The sequence below is a fragment of the Balaenoptera borealis genome (genome assembly GCF_965194805.1).
Source record: "Balaenoptera borealis genome assembly, chromosome: 6".
Lineage (NCBI taxonomy): Eukaryota > Metazoa > Chordata > Mammalia > Artiodactyla > Balaenopteridae > Balaenoptera > Balaenoptera borealis.
The window spans coordinates 9,672,377-9,697,092 of record NC_138863.1 but is presented as its reverse complement, the minus strand read 5'-3'; the positions used below and the strand labels follow the sequence as shown (position 1 = coordinate 9,697,092).

The 24,716-nt window shown below is 42.8% G+C and overlaps 1 protein-coding gene across 1 annotated transcript in view; it reads right to left on the bottom strand.

Moving 5' to 3' along the window:
- Window positions 1-24,716, bottom strand: part of DNER (delta/notch like EGF repeat containing) — a 327,914-nt gene that overhangs the window by 136,446 nt on the left and 166,752 nt on the right. Inside the window, exon 5 of the mRNA XM_082396186.1 lies at window positions 24,041-24,186. Within this exon, the coding sequence (XP_082252312.1) occupies window positions 24,041-24,186 (146 nt within the window). The remainder of the gene's footprint in view (window positions 1-24,040; window positions 24,187-24,716) is intronic.

Genomic DNA, 24,716 nt, shown 5'->3' with positions numbered 1-24,716 from the left:
GCAAGGTCAAAACTCTGGCTAATGAGTCGATAATTGCTGAAACTAGGCGATGCAGACATGGTAGTTTGCCAAATGACTCTATTTTTATGCATGTAGAAATTTCCCATAATAAAAAATTCATTGTTTTTATTTTAAGAGGCTGGCTAAATCCCAGGAAAGGAAAGATAAAACTCTGAAACGTTAGAATCACATTTCGGCATCCTGTGTCCAGCTCCTCCCTGCAGGATGTGCTATTGCATTTACTGCAGGGATGTTGTGGAGAACATTGTGTGCACATCACCGGGTCCCCGTACATGAAGTCCCACTCCGGAAATTCATTTCACGTCCAAGTGCCAGGAAAAGCTCTGCTTGCCCTAAGGGACTGACATGTCTTCTCCTGTGGACAATATGAATCACATAACTGAGCATATTTCCCTCTGAACAGTCCAGTTTTCTTGAAGAGAAGGCTCAACCATTCCTAGGCCAAAGGAAGGCGTGGCCACCTCTCAGCTTGCCCAGCATGCCAGGGTCATGAGCAGGGCACAGCCAGCCCAGGCCACAGCTGGGAGAGAATTCCTGCTTACAGAGCCTACGGGGAAACATTCAGAAGACCTCTCTAAACTAGTAGTCCAGGGTCACACACAGCAGGGTCAAGAAGTAGAGTCTGTTTCCTAACGTTGCAAAGCTCTAGAATCTTTTTGCTCCCAGTTAATGGAGGAGCAACTGTCCGTGAAGATGATCCCCCCAGTAAGGGCTTTCTGTAGCCCCCTGACAGAGTGATTATATTGCTCTAAGAGGACTTCAGGGAAGGAAGGCAATGAATCCTGTCTAACTCATGAAACAATGAAGCATTAGTCAGATTCTAACCTGAGCTGTCCCATCATGCCAACTGCACTGACCCTGAATCCGTGGAGATGGAGGCCACAGAAGCCTCATCCTTGTCGTTCTAAGCCAAGAGCTTATTATTCCAGCTCTAGGCACCACAGCAGGTGGTCATTCAGGTCTGAAATTACATAGTTGACAAACACTAAAACCTTGATAAAAAGCAGTGACCATAGCGCACATTTTCATGTCATTAAACACAGGTGGCCTGTAACTAAAGGGTCGGAAGATCAGTCTAGCAAGTTCTCTTAGACATGTAGAATTCAGCCTTTTACTAAGCCCAGATTTAGTTATTTCAAGAGACAGAAAGGATTATTTTAACATAAAACTTAACAGACTATCTGGGAATTCTATTTATGATGTAAAAGTCCTTATAAATGCCTTGTCCTGAGCCCAGGCCACACAAGAACACCTGGAGCCCAGCCACAGAGACAAACTGTTGCCTCTTGCTGGGAACACAGTGAACCATCTCAAAGGAAAACTCTGTCATGAATTACATTTTTAAAATTCTTGTCCATTGGCTGGGTCTCACTGTTCTATCATTCACATTTAATTTAAACAACATACTCCCATTGCTTATAGCTCATAATCTTATTTTCCCGTTAGTCTTAGATATGCTATTGCTCTTCTATTTGGGTTCATTAATTTCAAATGTAGTAGCTCATTTTTTTCAAGTAAGCTTAGAAACATGCAGATCATCTAAACATTGAAGGCAAGACGTGACATTCATGAGTTCCTAGAACTCGTTTCTTTGGCTTAAACATTAAATTCTAAATGATAGAAACAATAATGAATGAGACAGCCATACTCTTTCCTTCCAAAAGACTTTGTAGTTTGCTTGACTGCTCAAGGGAGAAGAAAGTAAATGTCTTTCGGGAAATTCTGTAAAAGATTTTCTTCCTAAAATTGGATGTATGGGTTGGCAGAATGAAGATGTTCACGAGCAGTTTCCAACCTTATCCCTGCAACTTATGTGTTCTCAGCACTCTGAGTGTGGCTGTAATTAGGCATAAGATTTCCATGTAATCAGCCTCGATCTCTAGTTCACCGACATCTGTGCATTTATTTGCTGCAACGTCCTAATCCACTAACAAAAGTAATATTTGACTTTTAAAAAGATGGATGTCATTAAAAACTCATCTTTTATTGAACTTCCCTGAAAAAAAATTAGCCTGATCCCACAAGTAAATGATACACCATTCTACTTTCTTATTTTAAAAATCAACTTAGCCTTCTAGTTATTTCCTTTGCTACATCAAAAGAAAATGATAAAGAAAAAGCTTTAATAAAATGGACATTTTAATGTATAAATTATTGATGAGAAGGATTCTTTGAAGAATAGAGATCTTTCCCAACGTCTTCTTCAAGTTCCCTCAGAAGGAAAACTCACCACGAATTATATTTTGAAGTGTAAAGCAAAGATGATAAACCACTGAGAGCTTTTTCCAAAGATGGAAAGCCAGTGGGGACAGGGCAGGGGTCAAAACCATCATTTACTGAAGAAAGCCCCCACCATATGCCAAGTACCCTGTAAGGATTCACTTAATCCTCCCAACAGTCTCGCAAGATCGGTATTATTTTTCTATTTCACCAATGAGGAAACAGACTGGAGAATTTAAGCAGTTTGCTCAACGTCACACTGCTAGTCAGAGGCAGAGGGAGGCAGATTTGGTCTCATTGTAAAGACATTTTTACAATTTAACATATTGAGAAATGCGAGAAATTAAATTACAAAGAATGAGGGGCAGAGTTCAGACGACATTCTGAGAAAGGGGATGAGGGCAGCGTTTATGCACCGAGTGGGAATCTGAAGGGGCTGACCTCCAAAGGCCTCTTCAGCTCTTAGATCGGATGGACCTGGGTTTCAGTCCCAAATAAGCCATAAATCCCCACTGTCCTCCGCCAAGCGATTCCATGCCACCCTGGGGTGCTAACAACCGCCTAGTGGGTTTCTTTCCTGTTCTCCCTATTAGGTTGCCAGGGGTGCCATAACAAAGTATTGAATACCACAGGCTGGGTGGCTTAAACAACGGAAATTTATTTTCTCACAATTCTGGAGGCTGGGAAATCCAAGATTAAGGTGTCGCTAAGGTTGGTTTCTTTGAAGGCCTCTCTCCTTGGCTTATAGATGGCCCTCTGTTCTCTGTGTCTTCACATGATCTTCCCTCTGTTTATGTCTGTGTCCTAATCTCCTCTTCTTATAAAGACACAAGTCACTGTCCTAAGGGCTTTGCAAGATGCAGTTACCCTCATTGTTACTGTTATTCCAATTTTATGTTTGGGGAAACTGAGGCACAGAGAGGGTGAGTAAATGGACCACGTTCTTCCAGCTAATAAATTGAAGAGTTAAAATGTGAACCCAGGAAATCTGATTCCAGGATCTCCCCTTTATGTAAAAGAAACTACGGTCAAAGTGAACCACGGACGACCATGTAGCTTAGTAAGAAAAAAATACTACATTGCCTGTTGAGATCCTATTCCTAGTTCTTCCATCTCTTTGATCTTGGGCAAGAAATTTACATTATTTATGACTTTGTCTCCTATTGGACCTCAGGTAATAATAGGAGAAAATGAAAGGAGATGTGCTATAACCAGAGATTCTTTTCTTTATGTGTTGGCTTTAAAATTTTAACTGTTGTAAGATCTACAATGATAAAACAGATATTCGAGAACACCTATCCAATAACAAAGGGGTTCAGCACAGTCACTTACAGATAAAATGACTGTATCAGTGACACAGGAGGAGTAAGTGGTTGACTGGTCCCTCTTCCCAGTTCCTGTTTGAGTCAGGTGATGAAAACCAGCAAATCAAATTACCTGCTAGATTCAGGGACCAGGATATATAGGTAGAGATTAGACATTAGGCTTGGGTAAGATCATCAAAACCCTCAATCTCTTTTTTCCCATGAAGATTGCACTGGCCCTTTACAAATCTTGGAGACAGGGAAGGTGAAGTGCCCAAATGGATGTGGAGACCAGGCAGGAGGTGCACTTGCACCTGGTCCAGGTAAAAGGTACAGCACCTGATCCCTATAGAGAACCCCCAGCTCCCTGCCCTGACTGTTCAAACATTCTGATTGCTCTGGGTCTATCCATAGATCATTCCTGAGTGACAGTTTTTGTTCTTTTGGGTATAACCCATAGAGTTCTCAAGACCTCTGTCACCATGTGACACTCTAGACCCCAAAATGGGGAGACAAACCTGAAGAACTCCACCTGAGGGACACTCATTCAATGGCTCCTCTACCAGAACGTCTCTCTCGTGTGTGGTTTCTCTTTCTTCTTTCTTCCCTCCATCTTCCATCCCCGTTTCCTGTTTATCCTCATTCCCTTTGGGCTCCTTCACATACATGGTCTATTACGTTCATGGGCCACGGCTAACCCAACATGCATCCCCAATTCCTATCTTTAGCCAATACGTGAGCCTTCCTCTGTACATTTATAACTTTAACTTATGTTTACTTTCCTATTGGACCTAGAATTCTCCTTTGCCTTGGTCTTCAGATCTATTTTCCTCTTAATAGGTTATTTTATTGTTTAAGTACTTTTGTGGATAGTCACAAAGCCAACCCAAAGAGAGAGACTGCAAATAAACAAAAAAGTAAACCACAGCAGAGTTGGTATAAAGGATCAGTTCAGCCTTCCTTATGGAGGGTGAATGCAATTCTTCAGCCCCTTGCTCTCCTACTGAAATGAGAATATACACATGAATCAAGATTCTTCTTCTTATTATTATTGGTATCATAGCCTAAATTCCAAGAGGTCTGTCTTGATTATACGATACCTGACACCACACCGTGGCATTTAACTAAAAATATTTCTTCAGTATTGAATGGGAAAAAACTATTTTTTCATCTTATTGTGAATGATTTCATTTATATAGAGTCCCTGATCTGATGGATGTTTTTCTTTATTGAATTTACACTCACACAAATTGAAGTAACACCAGCAGATGTGGGCAGGTCCTATCATTCATTTTAATTAAATCTTATCTCACTAAATGTTTGCTGCTTTCATGATTTTAACATTGAACAAAAGGCAGGTTATATCTAATAGATGTGTTTCTCCAGGATAATTAGAAAAGAATCATTCTAACAACTTCCAAAAGGAACTCATCAAACGATCTAACCCAGGGGTGGCAAAAGAATTAGCTAAGCTCACAGGCAAGGTGAACCTTGCTTGCTTGCTTGCTTGCTCAAACTGTTTTTATTAATCTATAATACTCTCATGAAGCCATTTCTTTTGGGTGATAATTTGATCCTCCAATTCTGAATCAGAGAAAATCTGCATACAAATTTTTAATGTAAAACACTAACACTGCTCATATCATCCTTTCAACAATTTCTTGGTTAGTATATTATATTTGAACGATTCTGATGCTTGAAGTTTCTTTTCTAATTCATTTATGACTCTTAGAATAGGATATCAGGTTTAGGTTCTTTATTGGAAAAAGAAAGGTATCGCATGCTTAATTCCCTAGAGCCTCAGGACTGCCGTCATCAGAGGGTGGTAATGAAATGTCCATGTCACAGGAAATCCTTGGGCTAGCACAGATTCATGCAAGTGCTGGGAAGAACCTTAATCTCACTTCCTGGTTCATGTGCACAGGCTTGATGAAGGCTGATACACCCAGCAGTGCTGTCATACAGGACAGTCCCCAGTGGAGAAGCCAATCTCAGATAGTTTTCTCTAATTATAATTTTTAAATGCTTGTGTTGGAAAGGAAAAAAATTCCATGAGCTAGCCCAAATTCCTGTCTTCTCTGAGAGCGGCATAAATAGGTTTTAGCTACAGAATGGGGCTCAAGGTCATTTATGGCATCAGATGAGCACTTCTAAGGCTTCTCAGACTCCTCTAAAATAAAACTAGTTTTGTTTATTTGGCATAACATCTGTCTCAGAAGTATGGCTCAAATGCCACCAGGCTCCCCTGTTTCTAAACTTAAGAAGAATTGAAAACCAAACACAAGACTCTGATTTGCTGACCAATCTGACAAATCTCACCTCCCCAAACCCAGGTCCCCCTCAGACCCAACACCTCCAGCTGGATTCTAGAATTACCTACTCTTCTCTCTCCTACTAAAATCAGCCCCTGACTAAGCTAAGTTATTCCAGTTTTAATGACGGATAGTACCTTAATGTGATACCAATTTAGGGGCATTTGCACTTAAATAGGAAATCACGCCTTTATTACGAGGAATTAAGCTCAAACACCAGGATTCCGGGCATCCCCACCAGGCTGGCGTGTCAAGGAAATTTGGGATGAAGGGACCTCCCTAGATATCCTTGAATCTTACACTAAGTCTACACTCCTAGCCCACCGTATTCTGTCCAACAGAACAGGCATAAATTGTACCAATGTCTAGCTATACTTTTATTTTTTAAAGCATTTTTTAAAAATTTCAGTTCAGAAGTAAAAATCCTCATAATTAAAAAAAAAAAAGGGGGGGCTTCCCTGCTGGCGCAGTGGTTGAGAATCTGCCTGCTAATGCAGGGGACACGGGTTCGAGCCCTGGTCTGGGAAGATCCCACATGCCGCGGAGCGACTAGGCCCGTGAGCCACAACTACTGAGCCTGCGCGTCTGGAGCCTGTGCTCCGCAACAAGAGAGGCCACGATAGTGAGAGACCCGCGCACCGTGATGAAGAGTGGCCCCCGCGTGCCGCAACTAGAGAAAGCCCTCGCGCAGAAACGGAGACCCAACACAGCCATAAATAAATAAAAATAAACAAATTTAAATTACTTATTAAAAAAAAAAAGTATCTCCTACCACTACTGCTGGCTGGCAACTATGGTTTTGCTATTTTTTAGAAGACCCTCTTATCAGGGTTCCTCTTGGGCAACAATTATACACTCATGAGTATTTCTGGCTAAAATTGGTATTTGCCAACAATTTTGTTTTTTAACTGCAAAATTAAAAATACATTTAGCTAAGTAGCGCTTGGAAACAATGGGTAAGAAGTAAAACAAACAGCTGATTGCTCATTTCTGTGGTCAACTGCACCCCTCTTGTCACAGCACAGATCTTAAAGACAAAATAAAACAGAAAACACTGGTATGTAAAGCATATGCTGGTGACTTGGATTCAAAAACTCAAGTATCAAGTTTTTCCCAACAATTCTCCTTTAAAATGAGAACCCTGAGAAGGAAATTAAACGTGAGTCTAGCCCCAAATGGTTACCGCTGAAGTCAGTTAAAATCTGTTGTATAGGCCAGAAACATTCCCGGGTAGTTCAAAAGAGGATGAGGGGAAGCAGAGACGTCCTAGGATAACAGGGTCGAAATGCCAAGTGCAACAAGGGTCACAGGAAGGTGGCTCTCGATGGAGGCAACAGATGCCACTTTTATGGTCTGTGTACCATGTCACCTTGTATTTGCAAAGCACTTTACAAAATGCTTGCGCATATAGGATCCCATTTTAAATTCCATTACGATTTTCTCCAGCACCTCTACAGGCCTGTACTCCTAAGGTCTCCCATGCACCACGGCCCTGTGATATGGACACTTCATGTTGCCCAATATCGGACAGGGATACTGAGGCTCTAGGGAATTAAGTGATGCCATTTGAGTAAGTGCCAGAGTCAGATCTTGACTCCTGAACTGCCCCGTGTCCACTGGCCTCCACCGGGCCACAAAGCCTCCCACTTCATCAGAATGGTCTATACAAACGCAGAAGCCCACACTGACATCGCCTGGACCGGGTGCAGACACCATGTGCTCTCTTTAAGCGCAGAGATATTTGGTGCAGCCTTGAATTCTCTCTCCAGCTAGATGGCAATAATAATAAGGCTCCATGGGCTTCTCAGTGATCTAGACAAAACTAAAATGCTAGTACCTTTGGAAGTACTACAAAATTTTAAAACTTCAACCCTTACTAAAATTAAGTCAACCCAAGAGCCTCAATATCCCCATCCAAAAATTCCAGTGAGGAAAATGTCACGTCACAGGACATGAGTGGAAGATCCTTCCTACCAGGAAACAGCAGTGGAACTGATGTCTCATTAGCATCTGGTGAATTTCAACCAAGCTAAATGGAATGCAGTATTTCTGATTAAATTGCAAAATGAATTGTCCTTATGATAGAAATAGAAGAATAATATTATACTAATCTAAATAAGGAAGTTGCTAAAATAAATTAGAATGTATTACTTATTTTAGCAACTTGAAACAGCCCTCAGGCAAAAGTCAAATTTGGGTGCTGCTTCTGATTTTAGGCATCACAATATGATATCTTTTTTTTATCCCCCAAACCTTCCACGTGTGGAGAAATCCTTAAAATAGAAGATCAAACTTTGGTTTAAAAATCAATGAAAACAATTCAAGCTAAAAGAAGGGTGACCAAATTCCAGTACAAGTTCACACAGTCTGTGACCCTGGCCTGTGGAGCAGCCCTTCCTTAACCTAATCCAAGTTCTAACTAACCCCACGCATCTTCCATTCCAGACCCCTACAAAACTTCTGCAGCAGACTGTGCTTTCATCACTTCAGCAGGTGCTTTCATGACATATAACCCATTCCTTTAATATGTTAGTTTCCACTAACCATTAATGTCTCTTGCATCAATGTTTAATTTTCTTGATTTATAGGACTTTGTTCAATTCTCTGCTACTGACACCACTTGATGGTGATTACCTGATATACTTTGCTTACCAGCACTGAAACATATACTAAATCAAACTGAGACCAGATAATAACGAAGAAAAGAATAGAGATAAAATGTAACGAAGAAAGCATATAAAGAAATGGAAAAGGTTAATAGGAAAGACAAACCAAAAACACACCAGTGAATCTGGGAAAACACTTACTGAATTATAATGCGGAGATAGAAGGAAGGGAGAAAAGTGAAATGTTTTAAGTTTTTCTACAGCTATAGACCTAAACACGTGTGCGTGATTATTTTGAGAAAATATAAATAATACTGTATAAGCTGCTATGGGTATTTCCTCTGTTCATGTGCTTCATATTCCCCAGTCTCCCGCCAAAACGTTGTGACCGTGTGAAAGCAAGATGTGTAAATGACAGTTCTGATGTCCTGCATAATAATGACCTTTGAATTCCGAACAGCTCTGGAACTTTCCACATTTGCCGGGGCCTCTGTTGACTCCCGGAAGATGATCACACTAGCATCCTCTGCACCCCTCCCTCCACACTGGAGCCCTAAATGTCCCTGCACATAACACACAGTCACCTCTGTCTGAGGCTAAGACACAGCTCAAATCTTCTGCCCAGAACTGTGTGGAAACCAACCACAGGCGTATAGAAGACTGTCGACTGCATGCGCAGCGATGAGCCCAAGGGGACTGCAGTAAACTTGTTCTGCTTCTCCATACAGAGCAGCTGTTGTATTCCAGGGAGAGTTCTCTCATTCCCTTCCAAGCCAGTCTCTCCATCCTTTATTGACCTGGAGATAGCCTGTTTAACTGCAGAATTATCATTGATCTAGAAATTCTCCTCCAGTGTGAACTTGGAAAGGACGCATGCTTGTGACTCAATCAAATGCTGATCTTAGCCTCCAAAAGCCCATTATGTGAAAGGAAGTTGAGCACAGAATGAGTTCCCCGTTGCTGATGAGTAAAAGACACACAGGTTTGGGCCAGGTTTCTTGGGACTATTCTTGGAGTACAAGGAAAAGGCAGTCTGAGGGAAGAAAGCCATACGATGGCTCATGACAGTCTGACAGGTGTTGGGGTCATGCCTGTCCTACCCCTTCCCCATGGAGATGGTGGGTTCCTGGTCAGTTTCCAGTCGAGGCAAGATTAGGGTACGGTCTTCTCTGAATCTGCTTTATCTCACATTCCCTAGAAATAAACCAAGCTTCTAAATGGTTTTCATGCCAATGATAAGCTGGGATTAAGCAGATATGCCAGCACTGACCTGGCCTAGACCAGTATTCAAGGTGGCCCAGGCAAGCAGAATCACCTGCCTCCAATCTAGAGGCAAAACAATCCGGAATCCCCAGGGGCTGCTGTTCCTGAACTCGGCCACATGATGTCTGCAATTATTTCTTCTGCTGTAACCAAGACTGTGCCTCTTATAATCTCCTGCACAAAGGGATATAACTGGAATTCGGCTTTGATGGGAAAAATCAAAAATGTTTTTCAAAGACGTAAAGCACGTAATACGATTTTTAAAAAAACTCTATCAACAGCATTAGTTACTAGGAAAATGCAAATCAAAAACACAGTGAGCTACCACTTCACACACACTAGGATGGCAAGGATTAATTTAAAAAAACACCCAGAAAATAGCAAGTGTTGGTGAGTATGTGGAAAACTTTAAGCCCTCATGTATCGCTGGTAAGAATGTAAAGGGGTTTGGCCACTGTGGAAAACAATTTGGTGGTTCCTCCAAAAGTTAAGCATAGAATTACCATATGACCCAACAACTCCACTCCTTAGATAAACACCCAAAAGAACTGAAAACAGGTACTCAAGCAAATCCCTGTACATGCACGTTCATAGCGGCGCTAATCACAACTGCCAAAAGCCAGAAATGTTCCAAATGTCCAACAATGGTAGTTGGATAAATAAATTGTGGTATATCCATACAATGTAATATTATGCAGTCATAAAAAGGAATGAAGTACTGATACATGCTACAACACGGATGAACTGGAAAACATGATGCTCAGTGAAAGAAGCCACACACAAACGGTCACATGTTGTATGATTCCATTTATATGAAACCAAGAATAGGTATATCCGTAGAGAGAAAATGCAGATTGCCAGGGAGTTGGGGAAGGAATGGAGGGTGACCGCTTATTGAGAACAGCATTCCTTTCGGGGTGATAAAAATGTTCTGGAACTAGATAAAAGTCCTGGTTGCAAAAACATTGTGAATGTACTAAATGCCACTCAATTGCTCACATTAAAATGGTTAATTTTATATTACATGAATTTCACATCAATTAAATAAAACCTAGTTTTAAAAGCTCTGTCAAGCCTGCACCTGACATCATTTGACTCACTTTTCTGAAGCCCTCCACACCTCTCCTGATTCCATCTCCTCCAGGACCTTCGCCCATTAATTACACCCCACCTACCTACTCTCACATCTGTCCGTTTCTTGCCTTCAGCCTATGCCAGTTCAATGTATCCACCACTCTATAAGCAAAAACTCTTCTTTTGACCCAATCTTCCACTCAGGATACCATCCCACTCTCTCCCCCGCCATTCAACGCCAAGCTAATCAAAAAGGCAAGGCACGCCGGTTCTCCAAGCTTTTCTTGCTCCCTGTAATCCAGCCTCCCCACCCCCCGACCATCACCGTCCTCCCAACCGCAAGATCCAGGCGTGAATTCTGCAGCCTCTCCTCTCCAGGCGAGCAGGTCAATTTTCAGAAAGACAATCGCTCCATTTCCTTGATCCTCTTTACTATCTATAAAGCTTGCCACAGTGTTTAACAGAAAGGTTGGTTTCAGCCGCTTTAGAAGATTTCTGTTATTTTAATTAGCCAGCTTTCACTTTATGTTTTTAACAGGATTTTAGGGACTGTTCAATTTGTTTTTGATGTGGCTCTTTGCCGGCTGCTGGCAGAGAAGGAAGAAGAGAGAAGGAGGGAAGAGAAGAGCCTCTGCCTTGGGGACCCGGGGGACAGTGGACTGCTGATCCCAGGGTGGGCATTGGGGGTGAGGGACGTCAAGGAGCTGACAAAGACGGAGAACTCGTCAAACTGGCTCTGAGCAAACTGAACCAGTGTTGTCACAAAGAAGCCATCTCCACGGAGGAGGTTCAAAAGTTACAAAGTGCTTTCTTTCCAAAATCAAAGAGAAAAAACAGAATTGTCCCAAACTAAACTGGAGTGTTCAGAAAAATAAGTTAAAAGTGCAGAAAGCAAATAAGGAGGTCCAGAGAAAAAAGTTAGCGGGAAAGCTTGGACCAGACAAGGGTTCTCAAAATGTGGCTTCCAGACCTCAGGAGAAGGGGCCCGAGACCCTATCAGGGGGTTGCCAACTAAAACTTGTCACTCACCATCTGGCACTACAAGGATGAAGTCACTAACCACTGCCGCCACTGACCTTCAACACACTCCGAAAGGAGTTCGGGGTGGAGATCAGGAAGGAGGCACTCTGTGCTCTGGGAAGAACTGGCACAACAGGCCTTCATAGTCAGATATTTTCAGGAGAAGATTCTATGAGCCCAATTTTTCTCTAGAAAAGCACTAAAATCATTCACAGAGACATGTGGTCCTCGTGACTAGCATCAACCTTCTGCCAAAATACGTGCTTGATTGCACGGATCCCCCTTCACCAAAAATCACATATTTACTGACCTCTCCCCTACCTCTTCGGAGCACTTCCTCAGAGCTCTCTGAGAGGCTGTCTCCCGGGCCACAGTCCTCATCTTGCCCCCAGTAAAACCTAACTCACAACTCTCACGTTGCGCATTTTTTTTTTCAGTCGACAGAGTTCACAAGGTCAAAACTATCTCATAATAATAGGAAAACACAGGGTGCCTTTTTCACTCTGTTGATGCAAACACAATGGTGAGAAACCACTGATACCTTCCTACACGCCAAAGCCGTGTCTTTGCAGCAACGATCTCTGAATCTTCAGCATCTTCAGGCATTTTGCAGGGAGGGGGGGGAAAAGCCAGTCTCACTTAGAATGCCCTGGATGAGGCAATCAGAATTAAAATTTTATGAAACCTCAACGGTGAACGCACGTCTTTTTTTTAACATTCCCTGTCATGAAATGGAAGGTCTGCACGCAGCACGCCCGCTGCCCACAAATGCCCAGCAGCTGCCTCGGGAAACCCACTCGCGGGATTGTTATAGCCACGGCCTAACTATCTCATTTTTCATGGAAAACCTTTCATCCTTGAAACAATGACTAACAGACAAAGTATTGTTATGCAGACTTGGCTCTCTGGCAGATATTTTCTCTCCAACGAACAAAGCGAGCCAGTCACTTTAAGGAAAACAACCAACAGTTTTTGTTATCAGAGATAAAATTTGAACTTTTAAGGAAAAATTAGAATTTTGGAAAACATTTATCTTCCATTATAAGCTTGACAGATTACCAATTCTTTTTTTTTTTTTAATTTTTTTTTTTTTAATTTATTTATTTTTATGGCTGTGTTGGGTCTTCGTTTCTGTGCGAGGGCTTTCTCTAGTTGCGGCAAGCGGGGGCCACTCTTCATTGCAGTGCGCGGGCCTCTCACTATCGCGGCCTCTCTTGTTGCGGAGCACAGGCTCCAGACGCGCAGGCTCAGTAGTTGTGGCTCACGGGCCTAGTCGCTCCGCGGCATGTGGGATCTTCCCAGACCAGGGCTCGAACCCGTGTCCCCTGCATTGGCAGGCAGACTCTCAACCACTGCGCCACCAGGGAAGCCCCCGATTACCAATTCTTAAAGACTCTTCTGATGAGATTGGTGGTGATATCAATCACGGATGTGATTTCTTGTTATTGTATTATGAAATGTGTCAATATTCGGAAGCTCTGTATAACTCCAATATTTTCCAAATGACCAATGTGTTATGTTATGAAAATCACTCATGGTTAGAAGATCCAAACGGCAAGACATACCAATGGATTTTAATGTAACAGACAGCAAGAGCATTAATATGGTCCAGATCCCACATAAAATTAACCTCTAAGAATCTGTCACTTGTCTAGTTTTGAAGTATTTTCAAGAAAAATATCCACAGGGCTTCCCTGGTGGCGCAGAGGTTAAGAATCCGCCTGCCAATGAAGGGGACACAGGTTCGAGCCCTGGTCTGGGAAGATCCCACATGCTGCGGAGCAACTAAGCCTGTGTGCCACAACTACTGAGCCCACATGCCAAGAGCCCGTGCTCCACAACAAAAGAAGCCACCGCACTGAGAAGCCCACGTGCCACAACGAAGAGTAGCCCCCGCTCACCGCAACTAGAGAGAGCCTGCATGCATCAACGAAGACCCAACGCAGCCAAAAAAATAAATAAATAAAATAAATAAATTTATTTTTTAAAAAAGAAAAATATCCAAAATTATCTGAAAAGGCTATTAAAACACTTCTCCTTTTTCCAACTAAATATCTGTGTGAGACTGAATTTTCTTCCTATACTTCAACCAAAACAACACATTGCAATAGACTGAATGTAAAAGCAAATGGAAAAATCCAGCTTTTTTCTTCTTTTAAGCCAGACGTTAAAGAGACTTGTAAAAACAAAAACAACGCCTCGCTTCTCACTAAATTTTTTTGCTTTGGAAAACAGTTACTTTTCATTAAACAGGTGTTATTTTTGTTAACATGTGATGGGTCTATTAATTAAATGAAATAATAAATATTTTAATTCCTCAGTTTTAATTTAATGCAGTAAATGTCAACAGAAACAGCCCAATAAACAAAAGCTCTTTGGGTTCCTCAGTAATTTCTAAGAATGGAAAGGAGTCCCGAGACCAAAAAGTCAGAAAACCACTGGGTTAGTTTGGTACATAAAACTACAAATGTTGCATCCAGTGGACAAATCCTCAAGTGAGTCTGTAACTCGGTAGGTAGAAAAATGGGCCAAGATCTAAAGAAAAAGGACAAGGGAGGCCAGTGGGGAGCTATTTTGGGCCAGGAGGGCCAGGAGATTTCAAATAATACCATGTAGAAACCCCTAACTCCGTGTGCCATTAAGACACGTTAGTAACATACACCCAGGGCTCTCCGGTGCCTCTGTCTGGTTTGGGGAAAGTTATGCTGCACTAACCCCTAACACGTGACTGTCACTCCAAACCACCTAACACTCCACAAGTGGGAAGGATAAACTGCAGAGCCATTCACCAAACTCACTCACTGATTCCTGAAACACAAGAGGATGTCGCAGAAAGAATGGGGCAAACACCAGAATCAAACCGAAGCTCTAATTTCCTCGACTTCAGGGAAACAGATGAGTCCATTCATACTTTAAAGCCATGCTAAGAACATGGTGGGGAACATTCAAAGGGTTTTTTCCTCCTCAAAATCTGAAAGCAGTACCAAATTGCCTCAAATGGTCACTGGCTAGATATTTAATTAGAGGCTGAGGAGGGTGATAATGTTTCAGAGGAGATTCGGGCATCAGGGGAAGGTCAAGTTCAGTGATTTCCAAAGCCAGTTTTCTGACTTTCGACATCAAGAGAGCAGAGACCCTGGTGGTTTTCCTCGCCCTGTTTTGCTGGGGTGAAGCTCCGTGCCTGATACATAGAGGTGCTCACAGAACATTGGATGAGGGATGGAAATGAGGAGAAATAAATGACTCTCCAAGATGGTAAGTGGAATGAACTCGTTTTTTGTGAGCAAGCGCGGCTGACAGTTTTCAGATCCCTGAAGAAGAGCGTGTTGTGCAGCCCCACCAGACGCCGGGGGCAAAGCCATTTAGCTGCGTTATTCCCAGGGGCTTCCACTCAGCTCACTGACTTATGGACTGAAAACTAGGACAAAAGGATAAGCATCTCAGGGAGAGGAAAGACAAGGAAAGCAAGCTCACCAAGCTCCAAGGAGATGTTTTTCTTCTCTCTGGAATAAAAGTCTAGTCAGAGCCTTATTTCTGTATTCTAAAAGCTAGTCATTAAAATCTAAGAATAATAGTTATCTGTCTCCAATACAGAGTTATAGAATGAGTATCTCTCCTCTTTGTAAAGACTGAGAGTGTAATGAACAGATTATAAAATCAGGGGCTGCAAAAAACAGTCCTGGAACTTTTTAATCTTCCAACTGGAACTTTATAAGTCCTGGGGATGTAATGTACAGCATGGTGACTATAGTTAACAATACTGTGTTTTATGTCTGAAAGTTCTGAGAGAGTAGGCCTTTAAAGTTCTCATCACAAGAAAAAAAATTGCAACTATGTGGTGATGGATGGTAACTAAACTTATTGTGGTGATCATTTCACAATATATACATATATCGGATCATTTCGTTGTATACCTGAAAGTAATGCAATGTTACAAGTCAATTACACCTCTGTAAACCTGGAGGTGGGGGGTTGTAATCTAAAAGAACAGGTTTGGGGCTACGTGTAAAAGGCTGCCTGTCACACCTGTAGGGATTTTCTCTTTCCCTGTGTTCCTCATCTCACCCATACCGGGATTTTCTCAAACTTTGCTCTAGAATAAGAATCCCAGAGAGCTTACTCCCCTATTGTATTTTATGCCGAAGAAAACCATGGGACCCAGGTTGCTGAATCTTCTAAGTCTCTTTGGAAGGTCTTGAGAGCAGTGACCTCTAATGTCTTGGTTGATTTCCATGGCATTTCACAAGGTTAGCGGCATCTCATCTCAGGCCCCACCCCAGACCCACTGGTCCAGATCTGCACTTTTAACAAGATTCCCACATGTGCACATTAAACTTGGAGAAGTGCTGAACCAACAGGTCATGAGGTCAAATCATCTCAACCTGATGATGCCTGATTCTTCCCTGTGGTAAACGTAAAACTTTATGTGAAGATGCTAAACAGGTACTAAGACTCACACTGAAATGCTGAAGGTCCCGCTAGAGGCCACACTGCCCAGCAGGGGGAGCCCTGGAGCAAAAGTCCAGAAATCTCCCTTCATTCTCCTCCTGCCTCTACTATGAATTAGCTCTTGGGCTTTGGGCACATAGCTTAAATCTCCCTTAGACCTCGGTTTCCTGGTGTTTAAAACAAAACAGGTGAAGAGGCCTCTAAAATCACCCTCCACTCTAAATGTTATGACCCTAGAAACGTCACCAGTGATATAATCCTCACCCTAACATATTTGGAATGCCAACAGCCAATAATGCCTCTATAACTGTCTGTTAGCATGGGGAGATACATTTCAACCTTCTGGGAAATGCTGATGCCAAATAGAAACTTGACAAAACATCTATCTTTTGGGACATAATTTCACAATTTTTAAAAATAATTTATAATAAATGACTCAAAATGTTGTCATATTTTTGTGGCAGGCAAAGATATGATCATCCTTCTGTCTGTAACATAAAAGGCAGCAATGGTTCTTTAATTACATGAGCACCAAAAATTATAATTTAGACACAAGTCTGTGAAATTCTAGACGAGCTGATCCTTGACCATTGAAACAGCAACAATTGGGCTGAACTTAATATTTTTTTTCTGTTTGCCTATTTCCAAGTTTTAGATAATTTTTTCTTTTTATTTATTTTTTTTAACATCTTTATTGGAGTATAATTGCTTTACAATGATGTGTTAGTTTCTGCTTTATAACAAAGTGAACCAGCTACACATATACATATATCCCCATATCCCCTCCCTCTTGTGTCTCCCTCCCACCCTCCATATCCCACCCTTCTAGGTGGTCACAAAGCACCGAGCTGATCTCCCTGTGCTATGTGGCTGCTTCCCACTAGCTATCTGTTTCACATTTGGTAGTGTATATATGTCCATGCCACTCTCTCACTTTGTCCCAGCTTACCCTTCCCCCTCCTGTCCTCAAGTCCATTCTCTATGTCTGTGTCTTTATTCCTGTCCTGCCTCTAGTGAACTTACTTTTATGATCTCTGTATTTAGTCTGTTTCTAATATTTATTATTCTATTTTTGTTATCCATAAAAGTACTTTCTCTCTCAAAGGCCCACAAAGTGGTTTCTGCAAGTATAATCTGTGGGAGAAATCACCCATCTTTTATTAGCAAATAAATGTATCTCAGACACCTTCATTTTGGCATTAGCATCTATACTCTGGCTCAGAAGCTTTTAATGAGCGTTGTCAATAAGCTATTTGTTCAGTCAAGAGAAGGGTTCCCCTTCCCTTAGAAGAATAAATTAGTCTTTTTTTCTGTCATGTCACTAACCAGTGGCTCATCAAGTATTTTCCCATCCACTAGTGTGCTACTCTGACCCTCTCTTGCTGTGTTTTGTTCCCTACTTAAAGGAGAAATTCCTCTCCAGTGTTGGCAGAACCATGGGGGACCTAACCCCACTATATACCGAACAGAACTTTTAAAAGCAACTTCACACTCTGATTGTCAGCTGCTATTTTAATGCTCAAAAGTATACATTGAATGCCTTTCTTTTGATGCTTTGATGGGCTTTCTCATCTATGCTGTCACCCCATTTCTTTCTCACAACCCTACCAGGTCTCAGGCCCTTTTCAAGGTCTCATGAAGGCCTTTTTATTCACACTGATGATGGTGGAAGAATTAGCTCTCAGAGAAGTGATGGACGAAAGAATATGACATCTATTTCTGCCCCCCGGCACGTTGCTACTTCCTAACCTAAAGAGGAGTTCGCCAATGGTTTCAAACCAAGAAAAGAATGGCATCAAAGATTCCATTTGTTCAAATTATTCTGACCTATTTCTTTTTTAAATGATAGGGAAAGGATTGGCAATACTGCTTAAAATGCGCCTAAGGGGTTCCAGCAACATTCTGGATCACACAGTCTGTGAGAAGGCCTTAGATCAGAAAATATATTCTGATTCATGAGTTTATAAAACAAATACACCACGTCCTTTTCATGTTCCCGTATTTACCAAACATATAACCCAAATTACATATCTAACTGAAAACCTAGAGGACTGGTTTCCCATCACATCTTTGGTCTTTTATTTATTCTGTTCATTTAGTTCATAGGCAGTTTTTGAGCATCTCCCATGCAGAAAGCACCTTGCTAGTTGTTAGAATGGATACCAAGGGGACCAGATGTGACTCCTAATGTCAAGGAACTCACCATCGGAGACGCCCCTGGGAAACTCCCAATGATCCCACGTCTGAGCTGGATGTTTCCCTGGGCTCCCAGGACACACCTACCAGGCTCTCCCAAAGCACACATTCCCAGTGCTCTAATCCATGATTTAGTGTCCAGCTCCCAGCTCCCGAACCTCCCAGCTCCTTCCCAAAGGGCATGTCATATATGAGCAAACGTGCATCCCCCAGAGCCTAGGGCAGTACCAGGCACATGACAAGCAGTGACTCTGCCCAGGAAGTGGCGTGTGAACTAAAGTGAACACAAATAATAATGCATGTATGAAACAGAAGCATAAACCAAATGCATGTGTCTCATAAGAAAAATAAAATGTACGGGGCTTGAGAGGAGGGAGTTTGCACTGGGTGATGAGGGACAGCTTCCAGAAGTAAAAAGATTTTGAGCTGAGCCTGAAATATATTTGGGCAGGTGGGAGGGCAGGGGGCAGAGTGCAGCTGAGCATTCCAGATGGAGGAAACAGCACGAGCAAAACCAGGGAGATGCGAGAGAGGAATCGGGGCGGGGAGGGTGGGATGTGCAGGGGTTGAGAGAGGGGCTGAGGCTGGAAGCTGGAAGGGGTGACCAGGCGCCCAACTCACGGCTGGCTCGTCACTCTGCTCTGTGAGTCAGAGCTGAAATAAACAAACCTCAGAAACGGGAATTTACTGGGAGCCCTACCAAAGAGGCAAAAGCTTTTGAAAAAGGGAAAAAGATGGAGAGGCATGCTGATAGGAGACAGACAGGCTCCTGGAAGGATAGTGTCCCCTACCTAGACCACATGGGGTGTAGAGCAAGGACAGCAGGTGTTATCAGGCAATAGATAAAGCAACCGGTTCAGGCCAATGACTTATTTCTAAACCCAACCTAACCGGAAACACTCATCTGTAGGAAGACTAGGACTTCCTAGGGCTTGAGCCTTTGCCTTCCAAGAGTAGGGAGGGAGGTCACAGAAGGTCAGGAATCTTCAGAAGCCAACATTCCAGCGCTCTGCTCATGCATGGGCCCACATCTCGAGACAAAACTAAGCCACCGGCTCTAGAAGGGATTAAGAATGGCTCCTTGCCGTGATGCCAGCTCAATTCTTTCTCAAAACAAAGTCTGAGTAGTCAGCTCTAGTTTCCCATCTAAACAGCCTAAGGATGATAGATTCAGAAGGCAAGCACTAGAGAGATTTCTAAGGAATCTTCTAAGAATGGAGGCCTGACCCCATTTACCTATCAATATAGACCAGGGCCAACGAATAGGAAAGCTTTGTGATATGGATTGAACCATTATATCACTTAACAGCATTTATCTTTTTTATTGACTTCGTGTGACCTTGAAATTATTAACAATGAAATCTTGGAATAAAAATATGGTGCGTATTTGCTTTAGGGAATCAGCAAGAATAGGAAGACGGTAAGCATGGCTCTTGAGACCTCTATTTCCAGAATTATGATCCACAGTTGACTTTTGCATCAGAATTGCCTGGTTGCCCAACAAAAGGCATCGTGATCTGAGTGGTGGGCCTGGAACAGGACTTTTGTCAAGGGCCTCAGGTAAATCTTAGGCAAAGTAAAATTTCAAGCCAGTCCTTTAACTTTGTTGGGCAAAAGATGCATTTGGGTAGAAAGGGAGCAATAATGAATCAGAGAAAAAAAGTGGAGAGAATCTTGTGATGGTTAATTTTATGTGTCAACTTGGCTGGGCCATGATGTTTAAATAATTGATCAAACATTATTCTGGATGTTTCTGTGAGGGTATGCTTGGATGAGATTTACATTTAAACCAGTGGATTTAGAGTAAAGCAGATTGCCCTCCATAATGAGGGTGGGCCTCATCCAGTCAGTTGAGGTCTGAATGGAACAAAAGGCTGACCTCCCCCAGCAAGAGGAATTCTGCCTTCAGACTTCACCTGCAACATCAGCTCTTCCTGGTTCACCAGCAGACTGTCTCTGTACTAGAACTTCAACTCTTCCCTGAGTCTCCAGCCCAGCAGCCTCCCTCATCAGATTTTGGATTCCCCAAGACTCCATAATGGTGGAGCCACAATGAACCAATTCCTCAAAATAAATCTCCTTAATTGATTGATTTACATATATGTGTGTGTGTGTGTGTGTGTATGCATGTACATATATATAATAAATATTAAAATTACATACATAAATTTTAAATCTATATATATATACACATAGATATCATATATATACATACAGAGAGAGAGAGAGAGAGAGATGTATCCTATTGATTCTATTTCTCTGGAGAACCCTGATTAATACACATCTCTTGCTCTTGAGAGACAGGGTCATGGAACCCAACTGGATCTAAAGAACGCTGAAGGCCCACACCAGCAAAGAGCCCTGACAGTCACCTATAAGGTAATTAAGGAATCATCAAATAGGCAGCAGCCGACCTTGGTGACAAAGTTCAAGAAGAAGTAGTGGTCAACAGTCAAATTTTTTTCATAATGAGAAGATTAGAATCAATCCTTGTAACAAAAGCAGTTTTCAAATACTACAGTGTTATAGTTAACATTTAAAAAGACCTTCCCAGGTTGGTGGGATATCTAAGAACAGCAAGCAAAAGCTTTATCACAAACCACCCATCACTCAAAATTATGAAATATCCTGCAGCCAAAGCACATCTAACAAAAGAGAAATGAGTCCCATTACAAAATGAGAGTAGTGTGAAAGTAACAGAATTGCTTTTATCTTGATGAATGATCTAACAAAAAGATATAAAAATGGCAAGAAACAATAAAATTAAACCACCAAATACAGTTCTTTTCGTTTTGTACGACAGAGTAGATTCTTGCATTAGGTGGAAGGCTGGACTACGTAACTCCTAATTTTGAGAAACAATAAAAAGAAAGAAACTTGAGAACAACAGTCTTTCATTGCTAGCAACAGCGTAAGCTGCTACAACAGCCAAAACAACAATTGCAGAAAACCACGGGACTCGAGTGGACACAGAAAAGATGCCCCGCCTTTCCATTCCCACTGCTGCCGTGGCTCTTCAACCCCTCACCGTCTTTTGGGGAACAGTAAGACCGGCCTCCAGATGTTTCTCATCAAGATGACAATGTGGCAGGTCTGTAAATGGACATGGCAATTCCAGCCTCATCATCTGCTTAGAGCCACCAGGGGTAATTATCATGTCTCAGGATGACTGGCCACAGTTTCCTTAAATTCACTGAAGGCAAAAGCAGGCTTTGACAGAATCAACAACAGCAGAGTTCTACACTTTAGAAGCACCTGGTGTGGAACTGGGAGGTAGGGGCAGGGGGCAGAGGGGTTATCTCAGGAAGGGGCGCTCGGGAGCTGGTACCCGTAACGGAGTTGTGCTGACATTAGCATGGATTCCAAGGCTTTTGAGTCATTTTCTCACAAAAAAACAAAGCACTCTGGCAATGTTTGCCAAGTTATGTGCCAGGTGCTTAATACTGCTACTGCCTTTGCAATGAGTCCATTCTGAGCTACCAGGCAGAGCCTCTTAGCTAGAGCTTTCACGCAGATGAGACCCCCGGGCAGGCTGGATGCCACCGACACGCATGTGTTAAGATAACAGGGTGACTGCTTTTCGGATGAAAGGGTCATCCGTTAGAAGAGAAAGCGCACATGCAGTCTCAACCACTGTGTCAGCCCGAGATTCTAAAGACAGCCCTCGGTTCTTCGTTGAAGACATTTCTCTTTCACCAGTATGATCTTTTCAAGGGCTAATCGGGCCGCAGAATTGTTCACTGGGAATAGTAAGAATGAATTTGGGCAAGACCCGTGTGCCTCCGCTCTGCAGCCTCGCTTGGAGGGTCTGACCTCTTCCACCTCGAGCAGGTGGCATTCCTCAGCCTCTCACGTTCACCTCTTCTAGAACCTCCTTATCCGATAAGCTCCCCACTCCTTCCATCTGACATAGCTTGAATCTCCTAATCAGATAAGTTCCCCACTGCTTCCACGTTTTTGTACCCCTCCCTAGCCTTGATGGTCATAGACGAACACTCAATATCCTTTACGTTGTTTATTTTTGCATAGAATGAGTTGATAAATAAAGCTTCCCCTCAGGACAGAAAAGAGGCAAGTCCAAGTTGGCCGAGACAGAAGAAAACGGGATCTGCTGGGCAGGCTCGGCTTGCGAAGGAAATCTCACGCTTCGCCTCCTGGCTTCACGCCGGTCACTCTCCCTTCCCCCAGGGATTTGGTTGTGGCTTTGGTTTACCCTCGTGCCCCTTTTCAAAGATTTATCAGAAATTATCATCCCTGCTACTTTCTTGGGTTCCTAACCACATTCTGCCCCCTACAGGGGATATCTTACGAGACAATGGTATATTTAAGCCCCTGCAGTATTACACCTAAGACACAGGTTTCCCAAGACAACATGAACAGTACTTGAAAGTGTCTTCAACAGCCCTTTTGTCCATTAGCCCCAGACCTCTCACTTGTCTAAGTTCACACCACTGTTACTGCACGTGCTGACATTACCACAAGGAGGTGTCACCAAAGAAGATTTACCTGTGTTACCCTTCAAACTGGTCTAAAATAAACCATGCTCTTTGGGGATTTGGAGAACCCACTTTCACGTAGCACGAACCTCAATACAAATATGTGTAGAACTGGGGAGAGGGGAATGGAGAAAAAGATGCAGGCAGGAGTTGGACGTAGCAAGTGGTGAGAGGGATGGGCGTCCCCTAATGGAACAGGGCCCCTGGTAAGGTGCAGAGTCTCCCTCTCTCACCCTGATCAGGGGGAGCCTGGACTCCACCTGCCAAAATTGTTCTAAGGGAACCCTATACTGATGGAGATTGGCTTCCGGGATGGCTGGTCCTTTCCTGGTCTGACTCCTGGTCCCCGTCACTCGGGACATGTCCTCAGCCCCTGTCCCCTGCCCACGTGACCTCAGCTGCTAAAAAGAAGAGGGGACGGGGCTCAGGTCTTCCAGAGTTGATGGCGCTGGTCCACGAAGGCCAAACAGAGTGAGTCAGCCTTCTAGCCCCTACCTCCTCCCCGTTCCTCCTCTTACTTTTCCCTTACTTCTGTAACTCTGTTGTCAGCCCTGGAGATGTGCAAAGTCTAAGGAGGGAATTAGGTCACAACTGGGAAGTAGATGACTCTGTCTTAGCTTTTCTTTCTTCCACTTCTCGATTCTGCTACCAGATATGATAATACTTCTCACAAAATCCTTACTTGATACCAAAATGAGGAGGTCCAGCACTGCACAAATTTTTTAGTACTTTGTTTAAAAATTATATGGAAATTTATATATCTATATGTTGCATATAAATTAAAACCAGAAATTCGGGGAGACTTTCAGCAAATGCACTTGCTCTCTCCTCCTTCCTCCTTTATATATATATATATATATATATATATATATATATACACACACACACACACACACATATATACATACACACACACGTATGTATATGTGTATGTGTGTGTGTGTAGGTGTGTGTATATGTGTGTATATGTATATGTGTGTGTATATACGTGTGTGTGTGCGTATATATGTGTGTGTGTTTATATGCAAATATAGCCTTGTGTAAATATATATTTTTAAAGCTCCCAGGTGTCCCCTCACCTCTGATGGCTTCGTGGTGCATCTTCCTCTTCCCGAGCACTCCAAGTCGTTTGCGTGGCTCTCCCCTGGTGCACAGGTGCTGGCCTTCACCACCAGAGTCAAGCGCAAAGCCACGATAGATTTAGTAACAGAATCATTCACAAAACCTAAAAGAAAATGGGACAATAGTAAATGTAAAGTCAACCAACATTCTTCTGACAAGACCATGACTATAGTTTACACAACATTCAAGTATGGCAAACAAAACAAAATGCAGTAAGTTAAGCCAAGGAATAAAAGCACGTGGCTAGTGGCCATTCGGACCTCGGGCCTTTAAGGTAGGCCACTCTTCCCAAGCATCATGAGGAATGCCGGTCGCCAAGGAAAAGGAGCGCCAGGCACTCCGTCATCACCTTAGTTGCTTTGCTTTGTTCCTGCTCCTACGCTCTGTGGGCCACTCTGTCTCTGAATTCCATCCCTGCATTAGCACCTTAGAATTCTCTCTGCTTTTGAACCCGTCTTTTCCCCGGCGAGCCACGTGCTTCCATCTCCCTACTCTCTGTCTTCCTGGCTGCTCTGAATAGTCGCAAGCACTAAATCTCCCCCACCCACCCTGCTATGGGTCTGCCCGAGCAGCTCAGTGCCCTCAACAGTGGGCATGCAATATGGGTCACATTCTATGTTGGGTTTTTTCATA